General features: G+C 42.9%; 1 protein-coding gene across 13 annotated transcripts in view; it reads left to right on the forward strand.

The window, feature by feature from the left end:
• The first annotated feature begins 5,440 nt into the window (after nt 1-5,440).
• Nucleotides 5,441-14,017, forward strand: part of LOC135577116 (AN1-type zinc finger protein 5-like) — a 28,826-nt gene continuing 20,249 nt past the window's right edge. Inside the window, exons 1-6 of one of the 13 annotated variants that reach the window (XM_065044836.1) lie at nt 5,441-5,986; nt 6,628-6,719; nt 7,082-7,123; nt 10,131-10,288; nt 10,910-11,021; nt 12,003-12,100. In XM_065044836.1, the coding sequence (XP_064900908.1) occupies nt 7,119-7,123; nt 10,131-10,288; nt 10,910-11,021; nt 12,003-12,100 (373 nt within the window). In that variant the 5' untranslated portion in view covers nt 5,441-5,986; nt 6,628-6,719; nt 7,082-7,118. Of the gene's footprint in view, nt 5,987-6,408; nt 6,720-6,896; nt 7,124-7,660; nt 10,289-10,909; nt 11,022-12,002; nt 12,101-14,017 lie in introns of those variants that run through there. The other 12 variants (XM_065044838.1, XM_065044840.1, XM_065044842.1 and 9 more) reach the window with 12 other exon arrangements.

A 14,017-nucleotide genomic window follows, 5' to 3' on the forward strand; every position in this document is an offset into this window, starting at 1 on the left:
AGTTTCTTCGCATATTTAAGAGGAACCTCCTGTGTTCCAGTTTGTACCCATTGCCCCTTGTCTTACCATTGGTTGTCACCGAGAAGAGCCTGGCTCCATCCTCGTGACACTCACGCTTTACATTTTTATAAACATAAATGAGGTCACCCCTCAGTCTCCTCTTCTCCAATCTAAAGAGACCCAGCTCCCTCAGCCTTTCCTCATAAGGGAGATGTTTCACTCCCTTAATCATCTCGGTTGCCCTGTGCTGGACTCTCTCCAGCAGTTCCCTGTCCTTCTTCAACTGAGAGGCCCAGAACTGGACACAATATTCCAGGTGTGGTCTCACCAGGGCAGAGTAGAGGAGGAGGAGAACCTCTCTCAACCTACTAACCACCCCCTTTCTATTACACCCCAGGATGCCATTGGCCTTCCAGGCCACAAGGGCACAGTGCTGGCTCATGGTCATCCTGCTGTCCACCAGGACCCCCAGGTCCCTTTCCCCTACACTGCTCTCCAACAGGTCGTTCCCCAACTTATACTGGAACCTGGGGTTGTTCCTACCCAGATGCAAGACTCTACACTTGCTCTTGTTATATTTCATTAAATTTTTCTCTGCCCAACTCTCCAGCCCATCCAGGTCTCGCTGGATGGCAGCACGGCCTTCTGGCATGTCAGCTACTCCTCCCACTTTGGTGTCATCAGCAAACTTGCTGATAGTACACTCTATTCCCTCATCCAAGTCGTTGATGAATATATTGAATTGTACCGGTCCCAGTACCGACCCTCCAGGGACTCCACTGGATACAGGCCTCGAACTGGACTCTGTCCCATTGACCACAACTCTCTGGCTTCTTTCCTTCAGCCAGATGACAGTCCACCTCACTACCCGATCATCCAGACCACAGTCCCACCGTGAGGATACTGTGGAAAATGGTGTCAAATGCTTTACTGAAATCAAGATAGACCACATCCACTGCTTTGCCATCATCTGTCCACTTGGTTATGTCCTCATAAAAGGCTATGAGGTTGGTTAAGCATGACTTCCCCTTGGTGAAGCCATGTTGACTGCCCCTAATGACTCTCTTATCCTTGATATGACTTGAGATGGCACCAAGGATAAGTTGTTCCATCACTCTTCCAGGGATGGAGGTGAGGCTGACCGGTCTATAGTTACCCAGGTCCTCCTTCTTGCCCATTCTGAAGACTGAAGTGGCATTTGGTTTCCTCCAGTCCTCAGGTACCTCTCCCGTTTCCCAAGACTTGGCAAAGATGATGGAGAGTGGCCTAGCAATGACCTCAGCCAGCTCCCTCAGAACCCGTGGGTGCATCCCATCAGGACCCATGGATTTATGGATGTCCAGATTGCCTAAGTGCTCCCTAACCCAGTCCTCGTCAACTAAGGCAGACTCCTCCATTGTCCTACCTTCCTCTGGGGCCTCAGGGGTACAGGGCTCCTCAGAACAGCCTCCGGCAGTGTAAAAAGAGACAAAGAAGGCATTCAGTAACTCTGCCTTCTCTGTATCTTCTGTCACCAGGGCACCCACCTCGTTCATCAGTGGGCCTACATTGCCTCTAGTGTTAGTTTTATCTGCCATGTATTGGAAAAAGTTCTTCCTTTTGTCCTTGACCCTGTTCGCCAGGTTTAATACTAAGGAGGCCTTAGCTTTCCTAGTTGCCTCCCTACACCCTCTGACAATAGTCTTATATTCTTCCCAAGTGGCCAGCCCCTCCTTGCACGATCCGTAAACTCTCCTCTTTCACTTAAGTTCGTCTAGCAGTTCCTTGTTTAGTCAAGCAGGTCTCCTGGCTCCCTTCCTTGACTTCCTACGTGTCAGGATGCTCTGATCTTGTGCCCGGTAGAAGCAGTCCCTGAACACTAACCAACTATCTTGGGCCCCTTTACCTTCAAGTAGCCTTCCCCATGGGATTTCCCCCAGCAATTGCCTGAACAGGCCAAAGTTTGCCCTGCTGAAGTCCAGGGTTGCAATTCTGTTTGCTATTCCGTTCCTGCCACACAAGATCCTGAACTCCACCATCTCATGGTCACTGCAACCAAGGCAGCCCTCAACCTTTACTGCTTCAACCAGACCCTCCTTGTAAGTGAGGATGAGGTCTGGCAGTGCACCTCTCCTAGTTGGCTCCTCCATCATTCGCATCAGAAAGTTATTGTCAAGGCACTGGAGGAACCTCCTAGACTGTGGCTGGCTGGCTGAGTAGTCCTTCCAGCAAACATCAGGAAAGTTAAAGTCCCCCACCACAACCAGGGCCTGTGACTGTGAGGCTGCTCTCAGCTGCCTGTAGAAGGCCTCATCAACTTCCTCACCCTGATCTGGTGGCCTGTAATAGACACCCACAACAGTATTGCCCCTGCCAGCCTACCTCTGAAATTTTCACCCATAGACTCTCAACTCACTCCTCATCTGTGCCTGGACAATACTCAATACATTGTAGTTGCTCTCTCACGTAAAGAGGAACTCCACCACCACGCCGGGCTGGCCTGTCTTTCCTGAAAAGGACATAGCCATCCATGACCACATTCCAGTCATGTGAGCTGTCCCACCAACTGAAAACTATACTACACATTATGTAATCCTTACACTGCATTAATTCCACACTAAGTTCCTGTATTTTTAAACTCAGAAATACAGGCAACATGAACAGAAAAGTGATTAGTAATTATTATTTACTAACATAAGGGAGAATGATACCATAATACAGAGGCAGAAAAAACTCTCAAGCTATTTAATTTAGAATAATTAATTTCACCATAGAGTAAGAGTAAGAATCAGACCATGGCCACATTTGGTCCACATCACCAAAGGCAGTCACTTCTAATTTTCCTGACGTAGTTCTATAGCTTGGGCTTTTGTCAACCCAGCTGTCCCATCAATAGATTTCCAGTGTTGCAACAATTCATCTACCGGTGACTTCTTCACTATGTCCTCCTCCCATTATTACAAAAAAACACCTCGTGACCACCAAACAAGATCCATACTCCAGTACCTCTGTGCTCAAGTATCTTGAGGTGAACTCACACACAGGCCAGCGGGGCAAATCATTGGGGTCCAAGCAGTAGTGACACGTTGGATTAGGCAAGTCGGCTAAGTTCCACCTGGGTTGCCAAACTGTCACAAAAGTTTCACAACTGTCCTGTGCCGATTGAGGAGAGAGGCTAGGACACAAAGTATAGAATTGCAAGAGTAATTATTTATTCGTGCGCATGAGGTGTCCCATTCAAATTGTGGTACCTTGAATGCAGTTTAAAATATGGTTCTTATACCTTTCAAGCATTCAGGTACAACATAATTTGGTCAATCACTACTTAACACACACACACTACTATTTTGAAAAGCAACTATAATTCCATGGCGTCATCATCCATCTGCTTCTTTCTTGATCTAGGTATCCCTCGAGTCAGTCTTGCTACAGTTACTTACCTGTGATGCAAGATAATGGGAGGTTTTCACAGAGGTGTTTGGAGGAGCTAGGATGCTGGCATTATCTCAGTAGTCCAGGGGTATCCTTTCTTCTTCATGGATGGCTTTAAGATTATGAGAAGCAAAAGGTCCTTATCTTCAAGGTGAGGGCTGTCCTTCTGTTCCTTGCAGTGAGCTGGGGCCTTTCAGTTATGCTGACTTAACCATGTTTATGCACTCTACAGTGTAAAATATTTATCTCTTAAAAAGCTAATACGATTTCATACTATAAGAAAAGCCTTCTATGATGGTATGACTGGCTGGGTAGGTGAAGGGAGAGCAGTGGATGTTGTCTACCTTGACTTCAGCAAAGCTTTTGAAACTGTGTCTTACAACATCCTCATAGGCAAGCTCAGCAAGTGCAGGCTGGATGAATGCATGGTGAGATGGACCATGAACTGGCTTGATGGCAGAGCTCAGAGGGCTGTGATCAATGGTTCAGAGTCTGGTTGGAGGCCTGTAGTTAGTGGGGTTCTCCAGGAGTCAGTGTTAGGTCCAGTCCTGTTCAACCTGTTCATCAATGATCTGAAGGAAGAGACTGAGTGCACCCTCAGCAAGTTTGCTGATGATACCAAACTGGGAGGAGTGGTTGACACACCAGAAGGCTGTGTTGCCATCCAGCGAGACCTGGACAGGCTGGAGGACCGGGCAGAGAAGAACCTGATGAAATTCTACAAGGACAAGTATAGGGTCCTGCACCTGGGGAGGAATAACCCCAGGCACCAGTACAGGTTAGGGGTGGACCTGCTGGAAAGCAGCATTACAGAGAAGGACCTGGGAGTTCTGGTCGACAACAGGTTGACCATGAGTCAACAATGTGCTCTTCTGGCCAAGAAGTCCAACGGTGTCCTGGGGTGCATTAAAAGTGACCACCAGGTCAAGGGAGGTTATAATCCCCCTCTGCTCTACCCTGGTGAGGTTGCATCTGGAGTACTGTGTCCAGTTTGAATTTTACAGATGATCTTGTACTCCTAAAATACATGTATTCATGTAAGCATGGTATATTTATCTTTCAGAAATACTACCTTACAAATATTTTAATTGCCTTTAATTTACTATGATGAAGTAATCATTCTCCTATATCTACTAACAGTGGTTTGAAACTATAAGCTACCCTCTGCTGCTCCCTGCAGTGAGCAAGAAGTCTGAAATAGTTCTATTCTTTCCTTTGATTTTTTTTCCTCTTCCCATGCTCTCCAGGCTTGCACATCCTTCTAACTCCCTCTCTCCACAGTGATGTAACCTTTCCGTCTCTTACTTATCTAGACTAGTGTTACATCTTCTGAACGCATAGTTTTATCAACATCCAATAGACACAAAGTCTGATCTAAAGTTTGGACATGCAAAAATACATAAATATTTAATCTTGAGGTTCAGTGACCCACATATTTCCAAATCTGAATGCAAGCCAAGGTTTGGATTTCAAGTTCACCCTATGTTTATTTGTGGTCACAACCAACAAAGTCTGTGAGCAGGACAGCAAACCTTCAGGTAGACCACAGAACAAAGAGATTTTTATCCCATATACAACAAATCCCTTCCTGTCGCAATTGTCTGGAAAACATATTGTATGCTAGTGACATTTATATATATAGCTATTGCTTAATTATTAGAAGTGTAGTAAGTAGTAGTCTTTGACTGCTAAATCATCATCTAAACACTGTCTAAATTATTGTTTAAATCATAATTTAAATAATTGTCAAACACTTTAATTACCTTTCAATTATTGCTTAATCACCATTTGATTACCATTTAATTTTAATTCAATCATCGATTAATCATTTGATTATCGTTTAATCATTAATAAAACCCTTTTAGTTAACCCCACAACGATGACTTCTTATAATTCACCTGTGACACCTCTGCACGTGCAAGTTTAAACGGAAACGTTAATTAGGGGCGGAGGTATCTGTTATTAGAGCAAGTAGATGGGGTAGGTTTTGTTTCCTCTATCTTCTTGCGCGTAGCCCCGTCCAATTCCTGTGGGCGGGGTGAAGCCGCACGAGTCAGTTGTCACTGCTCTGGACACGGCTCCTTCCGCTTCCTCGCTCCCCCCGGAGAGTAGACGATGTTCTCTGACTACGTGCAGAGTCTCTGTCTGTTCCTGTATAGTTCCCCAGTCTCGAGGAGGGGGAAGGTTGATGACTCTGCAGGCGATGGCGGCGGTACCGTGAGCCACTTCGCGTGTACCTCGTCCTCTCTTCCCCCTCCCGAGCAGCCTCCGCGTGGGAGCGCGTGAGTGTGTAGGCCTCGGCAGCAGCCAGGAGGAGGCGGAGCTGACGCGAGCGGACCGGCGGGTTCGGGTCTCTCTTTCCTCAATTCTTTCTCTTTCTTGCGCCTTCCTTTCGTCCTTTTCTTGCGCGTCGCACGTCTCGTTCCGTGCTGCTGCCGCAGAAGGGAAGCGGTGGCGGCGCCGCCAGCTTAGTGTCCCACATCCTCTTGCCGTTCCCTCTCCCAGAAACAGTCCGGAGCCACCTGCAGCCCCCCTCCCCCCCGCCCCCCCCCTTTCTTCCCATCCCCAGGAGCAGGTACGTGGGCGCTGAGGGACGGCTAGAGGGAATGCGGTCTCGGTTTCTGAGAACAGTTAGCGCGGTGGAGGTGTGCGGGGAGGAGGGGGGCGGGGGGCCGCGCTTGGGGTTCCCCGCGGCGTTTCTGCTGCTTTCCGTGAGGCGAGGGCATCCGTCGTCTCCCCTCCATGGTCTTCAACCTCTCACTCTCTGACGCAGCGGGTGCCGTGGAGGAAGACCCTGGGCTGTTGTTAGTGGGACAGACAAAAGGAGCGAGACAATGAGCCTTCCTTAGTCCTCTCTGGGAGGGGGGCGGTGGGGGCTGAGAGGAGCCGCGCGGCAGCTGGCCCCCAACATGATTCAGGGGTTTGTGAGAGGCCGCGGCGGGGAGTGCCCCGGGCTTGGTACTGCCTCCTAACTTTTTTTTTTTTTTTCCTCCTTAGCCTGGCAGCCTCCGGGTCTTTTGTGTTCCTGTGTCCTCGGTGCGGGGGGGGGGGGGGGGGGGGGGCGGGGAAGAAGGAGACTGAAACGTGCCACGCTTTGAGCACTTGGCGGTGGCTTCACTTTTGTCTGACTCATTGAGCTGGATTTAATTGTCGTTGGGAAATGCCCGATTTTGATCTGTGTTCTTCGCATTTACTTCGTCTTTTTGCTTCATCTAGTACACTGTTAGAGAGATGTAAACCTGAAGCATCCTTGCTGTTCGGGTTTGTGGTTTTTATTTGTGGTCCATTATGTAACTGAAGATATTCAGGTAAATATTTATTTAACTAGCCAGTTTAGCCCTATCGCTGACTCGATTCCAAGGTTTTATTATTGATTTAAAATTAGTTTGTATTTGTATTCCCTTTGTTAAATTAAGCATTACGATAACTTTTAAGTGCATTTATTATGCACTTCACACAGTGCAAAAGTGTTAGGATTCAGTTGTATTTTGTTGGAAGAGCACTCTGTGTACAAGAAAGAGCTTAGTTATATTGATCGTTCAAATAATCTAAATATCTGTCATTATTAAAGTTAGCTATGTCTCGGCTTAGTTGTATTTTGAAACTAAAAAGATGTCTTAGTTATGAGATTTTGTTAACTTTAATAATAATATTTTTGTTCCCCTTTTAGTGTAGCTGGATAAATCTGCCAGTAACTCTGAAGGTCAATGATGTAAGTTACTCTTTGGGTTAACATGCTGAATAAAATAGCTCCTTTTTATGTTGGGAGTTCAGGCTTAAACAAGGACATATCTGAGATGATGAGACGTTCCTTTTGGGAATAGGAGAGATCTTTATATTTTTTGTGAAGGTTTGGTTGTAACCATCCAACCAAAAGGTTGGAGAATGTTCTTGTAAGGTAGTGAGAGAGTAATCATCTCTTAGGTCTCTGATCATAGCCAGTTGTTTTCTGTTCTTGCTCTGAAATAGAGATTAAAATGTCTGTTTGAGATGATTACCTCATGATACTGCATTTTCTTGATTTAAGTATATGCACTCCCTTTTCCTCTAGAATAGAAGCTGTAGTCATGCTAATTGAATTTCATATCTTCCTCTTACAGTGGATGTATGCTCAGCCACTTCAAGTTCTGTGGGTTGTTGGAGTTGGTAGCCTTCAGAGATACAAATAGAAGCTGATTTCAGAAGCCCCTGTTGACAAGGTTTTGTGTCTGAGCCTTTAGCTTAGCCTGTCACACTGCAGCCTTGTGATGGGCAGAAGCTAATGTGCTCACCCATAGGACCCAAGTGTCTGAGAAAAGTTTGGGAAAGCAGATATGTGATGGTATTAGCTAGTTTTCTAGGGAAACAGAACTGAATTTTTAAGGCTTTAACTAGTCACTGATCATAGTAGAAAAGTTCATAGGGAAGAACTGGAGAAATCTGTAATCTGTCTCTTCTGAAAACTTCACTTTCACTGTTAGTTCAAAAGATTAAATGGCATATTTTAGTGTCCTTGTTAGTAGACTAAATTCCAGAAAGTGTATTATAACCTAGTCAGGTGATACCTGGAGTGTGAAAAATCACTATTTCTTAAGCATTGGATAACAACTTGATCTTTCAATTAGGGGCATATATTTCAAATAGTGAATGACTGTGCTGACAAAGAAGCCATGAAGACTCATTTGTAATATGTGAATACCAGCATTAATACCTAAAGCTAAATTTAGTAAGTGGTGAAACATGTTAATTTGAAAGTGGAGCAAGTCAATTGAGATGGATGGTGGTAGTGCATGTGATAGCACTTTGGATATCACTTTGAGCATACCTGCATATTAAGGGCAGAAGTACAGTCTCTATTTGTATTATAATAACATAGAGCTACAATGAAGATGAGATTTTGTTTTGTTTGTTAGGTCTTAATTTTTCTGTTGCATACGTTGACTGGTGTATGGCTGTAAAACTGCAATTTGTTGAGAGGTATATCAGAATAAGTGCGAGTTTGCTTTGTAGTACTGAAGCAAAGGTATAAATCGATGTCCTGTGACCACCAGCAGGCAAGCAGACTAATTTTATTATTTTCTCCTGCTATTGATTTACTTTGAACCCAGAAGTTTAGATTAACTAGACAAATGCTGCTGTCAGTTACAGTTATCACACTGAGATGTATGGTTACAGCTTGTAGTGTGGCTTTTTTTTAAGATATAAAAAGTACTTCTTTATACACTAGAGTTAATTAGCATTTGGTATGTTTGAGTTCTCATGAGCATTAGCAGACAAATATCCCTTATTGTGGCTGTCCTTAAAGAGGAAGGCAGTAATCTAGAGTTTTCACTAAAATGTTTCCAAGTGCCATAGCAGTGCTTCCACTAAATCTAAATTTTTGGAAGACAAGTTTGGTTGTAACCTGCACACACAGCTCAGTGTCTGACAAGTATATTACTTCTCAGTGTTACTATGTGTATTGGGTTTGCGTGGCAAGGTTTTGGTAGCAGAGGGGCCACAGGGGTGGCTTCTGTGAGAAGTTGCTAGAAGCTTCCCCTATGTCTGATAGAGCCAATGCCAGCTGGCTCCAAGATGGACCTGCTGCCGGACAAGGCTGAGCCAATCAGTGATGGTGGCAGCGCCTCCTGTGGTAACATATTTTAAAAGGAAAGTGTGTGTGTGGGGGGGAACTGCTGTGCAACAGCAGCTGGAAGAGAGGAGTGATAATCTGTGAGACAAACAACTCTGCAGACACGGAGGTCAGTGAAGAAGGAGGGGGAGGAAGTGCTCCAGGTGCCAAGCAGAGATTCCCCTGCAGCCCATGGTGAGGCAGGTTGTCCCCCGGCAGCCCATGGAGGTCCACGGTGGAGCAGATATCTACCTGCAGCCTGTGGAGAGCCTGCGCTGGAGCAGGCTCCTGGCAGGATCTGTAGACATATGGAGAGAGAAGCCCGCAATGGAGCAGGTTTGCTGACAGGACTTGTGACCATGTGGGGGACCCACACTGGAGCAGTCTGTTCTTGAAGGACTGCACCCTGTGGAAAGGACCTGCACTGTATCACTTTGTGAAGAACTGCAGCCTGTTGGAAGGAGTCATGTTGGAGAAGTTCATGGAGGACTATCTCCCATGGGAAGGACCCCATGCTGGAGCAGAAGAGTGTGAGGAGTCCTCCCTCTGAGGAGGAAGAAGCAGTAGAGACAACGTGGGATGCATTGACTGTAACTCCCATTCCCTATCCCCCTGTACCACTCGGGGGAAGAATGTAGAGAACTCTGGAGTTAAGTTAATCCTGGGCAAAAGGGAGGAGTGAGGGGAAGGTGTTTTTAAGATTTAGTTTTTCTCATTAGCCTACTCTAATTTGATTGGCAATAAATTAAATTAATTTCACTGAGTAGAGTCTGTTTTGCCCATGATAGTAATTGATGAATGATCTCTTCCTGTCCTTATCTCAACCCGTGAGCCTTTAGTTATATTTTTCTCTCCCCCGTCCAGTTGAGGAGTGGGAATGACAGAGTGGCTTGGTAGGCACTTGGTGGCCAGCCAAGGCCAACACAATACACTATAATGCTTTTTACTTCTCTTAGAGGTTCATAATGATGTTACTTATCAATACAATTGAAGTATTAAATTATATATTAACGGCCATATAGCCATCTTTAAAAATGGCAAGGTAAGCAGACCTACTTTAATTCTCTATCCCTGTAATACATTTTGGTGAAATGCCTGTTCCTAATGCAGTTCTTGGTTTTATTTACAGCACTGAAATGGCTCAGGAGACAAACCAGACCCCAGGGCCCATGCTGTGTAGTACAGGATGTGGATTTTATGGAAATCCTAGGACAAATGGGATGTGTTCTGTTTGTTACAAAGAGCATCTTCAGCGACAGCAGAATAGTGGTAGAATCAGCCCAATGGGTAAATGTTTGAGTCTGTTGTGGTGTGTGTGTGTGTTGGTTTTTTTTCTTGTTGTGGTTTTGTTGTTGTGGTGTGTTTTTTTGTTTGTTTTTTTTGTTGTTTTTGGTTGTTTGTTTTTGTTTTGTTTTTGTTTCTTGGGGTTTTTTGTTTGTTTTTTTTGGTTTTTTGTTTAGGTGTGTTGTGTGGGGTGTGTGGTGTGTGGTTTTTTTTTTGTGTGTGTGTTTGTTTGTTTGTTGGTTTTTTTTTTGCTTGAAAATATAATGTGTAGGTGATGAGAGGAATTACAGAATGTATTTCAGGACATCTTCTAATAGCCGCGTACTAAAGCTATGAATATCAGAGGGAATAATCACAGTAAAAATAAAAATGCATTTTTGTGAACTATATTCTTGTCCACTTGGTGTTGAGCCTTAATTTGTATTTCTACTTACCCTCTGCTATAAGTGTGTTCTTACACAATCCCTGTATTTTGATCATTAACTGTATAGTCTGTCTTTAATAAAGAAGATGCTGTAGAATGAGGAATGATTGGAAATGGTTAATAACTGTATGCCAAACTACTTGACTAACATTTATTCTATACTTGGTTTATAATTAACTTCTCAAATTTCTGTTACATAGGGACAGCTAGTGGTTCAAACAGTCCTACCTCAGTCTCTGCATCTGTACAGAGAGCAGACACTAGCTTAAACAACTGTGAAGGTACTGCTAGTAGCACATCTGAAACATCAAGGTAAGATTACAGAATCATATAAGTTGGAAAAGACCCTTAACATCATTGAGTCCAACCGTAAACCTAATACTACTAAATCCACCACTAAACCATGTCCCTAAGTGCCATATCTGCACAGTCTTTTAAACATCTCCAGGGATGGTGACTAAACCACTGCACTTGGGCAGTCTATTCCAATGCCTGACAACCCTTTCAGTGAAGAAATTATTCCTAATATCCAATCTAAACCTCCCCTGGCACAACTTGAGGCCATTTCCTCTTGTCCTGTCAATTCTTGGGAGAAGAGACTGACACCCCCCCCCCGCCTTGCTCCAACCTCCTTTCAGGTAGTTGTAGAGAGCGATAAGGTCTCCCCTCAGCCTCCTGTTCTCTAGACTAAACAACCACAGTTCCTTCACCTGTTCCTCATAATACTTGTTCTCTAGAGCAGGGGTGTCAAACTCATTTTCACCGGGGACCACATCAACCTCACCTTCAAAGGGCCAAATGTAATTTTAGGACTGTATAAGTGTAACTACTCCTACATTACATTCGGCCCTTTGAAGGCGAGACTGATGTGGCCTCCGGTGAAAATGAGTTTGACGTACCTGCTCTAGGCCCTTCACCAGATGAAGGTGTTATTTTGAGGTTTTAATTAACTGTGAGTGTACAGCAAGTTAAAGTAACATTGCAGTAACCTTGTGCTATTACAGTGAGTTTTCTGCAGAGGAAAAAGAGGCAGTGCACCTGACAGTGAGTCTTTATAAATGAGAACTAGTGTTTGGTGTTGGACTGCTGCATTTACAAGGACATTTATGGTTTATTTGGGGAAATACTTGCTACAGATTGCCTAGTTTCTTCTAGGGAAGAGAGCTTGTAGAAGTACAGGTCAAGAACATTAATAATAACTGATCGGGTAGTCTTTTGATGGATTTTGACAGTTTAAACTCTTATTATGAATTCAAAACTAATGTAATTACCCATTTCACTGTATGTAAACAGAAATGTGCCTGTTGCCGCTTTGCCTGTAACGCAGCAAATGACAGAAATGAGCATTTCGAGAGAGGAAAAAGTATTGCTGAAAATGGAGACCAAACCAGGTATGTTTGCAGAGTAACACTGGGTGCAACTGACTTAACAGAAGTTGACAATTTATTTACTTTCTCTTAAGTAGGCATATCCCCTTGTGGTGATGGTCTTGAGGAACTGTTAATTATGGTTGCTTCTTGAGTATTAGTACCCTCAGAATCAAGAAAAATGACTAGTGCCAGAATATAGTTTTCAGACACATGTTTAATTTTAGTAGATAATTTGATACTTGAGGAGCATTTTGGCTATCAAACCTTCATTTTTTAAAAATAAGACACGTAAATTGTATCTGGGTGCAAGATGTTCAATTTTTAAGTAGGTGTTGATTTCTGTATAAAATCTAGCCCTGCTGATTCGTGGCAATCAAAATGGTTTGTTGCATTTGAAGAACAGAATTCTTAATAAATTCTATTCTACAGAAAGATGAGAGTGGAGGAGAAGGGAATACTTGATTTAAAATACTAACAAAGACTGCTAAAGGTTCACCAAAACATTTTTCTGTGAATATAGAACACTTTTATGTCTTTGAAGTGTAAAGTATTTCTTGGTGGCAGGTGGGGAGGGATTGCTGCCCTACCTGCTAGTGAGTGATTGAATTAATGTTTTCTTATATAGCAGTTTATTCAAATAGGTATCTTAATGTACTTGTTTGATATCTATAGGTATTGATGCTTGTTAAGACTGTTTCAGAACTGTTAAAATTAAAACATTAAAAGCTGCTGTTTAATAGGAAAATCTGTTCATTACAACTAAAGATAAAATTATTTTCTTTTTGAAAATTCCAGAAGGTAGCACTCAGCACTATATAGATGCATCTTTTGTCAATAAAACTGCTTTTACAGCTGATAGTTAATTACACAGTGTTTGTACACAGGTTTTTAGTATTTTAATTATGTTAAGTTGTGACACGAACAAAATTACAGTTGCTTTTACTATAGTATTTTTGGTTATATATGGACTGAGGAGGTTTTTGTATGTGTTTCAGCTTCTTGTAACTTATGTTATCTGAAGAGGCTTATTATATGTAAATTAGGAATTTATACTTTGTTACAATATTTATAAACCCATATTGTCTTGTTATGAATTGCTACCTGAAAAAGTGACGAACGGGAAAGAAATATATGAAATGGTAGTAGTGGTCAAGTAATAGCTGAATTTTGCCTTATTAAAACTGTCAATAGGGATTTGTCACTTTACCAACTGTAAAGAGCAATCTTTTGTTTCTATTGACTATCCATTTTCTCATAACAAGGCAACTAAATGGTAGTGTCACACAGCACTCTTTATTGATTAGAATAGGGGAAAAAAATCCCTAGAAGCAACTCAAGATAATAATCTTGCATCTTGAAACTGAGTTGAAACCAGTCAAAGCTCTGTTAAAGCTTGTGTAGAGATCACTGGGAAAACTACCATGGAATTTAAATGTTTGGAAAAAAAACTTCCATAACAAAGTTGTCTTCCTTAGTACATATCCATAAATTCTTGAAACAGTCTGCAGCTGCTCTAAAAGTAGAAGTTCATCAAGTTGGGGGCAGATTTTAGACAGCACAGAATAGTGTGCTTGTACATGTCCTTGTATACTATTCTTAGATTACAAAAGGTTTATTGAACATTTGAGATAGACCAAGTGTTTTCTGTATTCACTAATACATTGATCCTGTGTCTTGCAGTCAAGAAAAGCTGGCCTCAACTTCTTATAAATCACTATTGTGTTTGGCCTAGTTCCACTTTTGTTTTTTATTTTCTTTTTTCCAGCAGCATCCAATATGTGTTGGTCTCTCTTGAGGAGGAGCTGAAACAGTAGTAGAGTAGATAATTCTTGTCACCTCATAACAAAGCTAATAATTTCTGAGATGTCATTCTCTAAGATAATACCTGTCATGATGTAGCTAATCAAAAGACTGTTTAGTTTTATCTGTAGTTTCACC

This window comes from Columba livia, chromosome W (genome assembly GCF_036013475.1).
Source record: "Columba livia isolate bColLiv1 breed racing homer chromosome W, bColLiv1.pat.W.v2, whole genome shotgun sequence".
In the NCBI taxonomy this organism is placed as follows: domain Eukaryota; kingdom Metazoa; phylum Chordata; class Aves; order Columbiformes; family Columbidae; genus Columba; species Columba livia.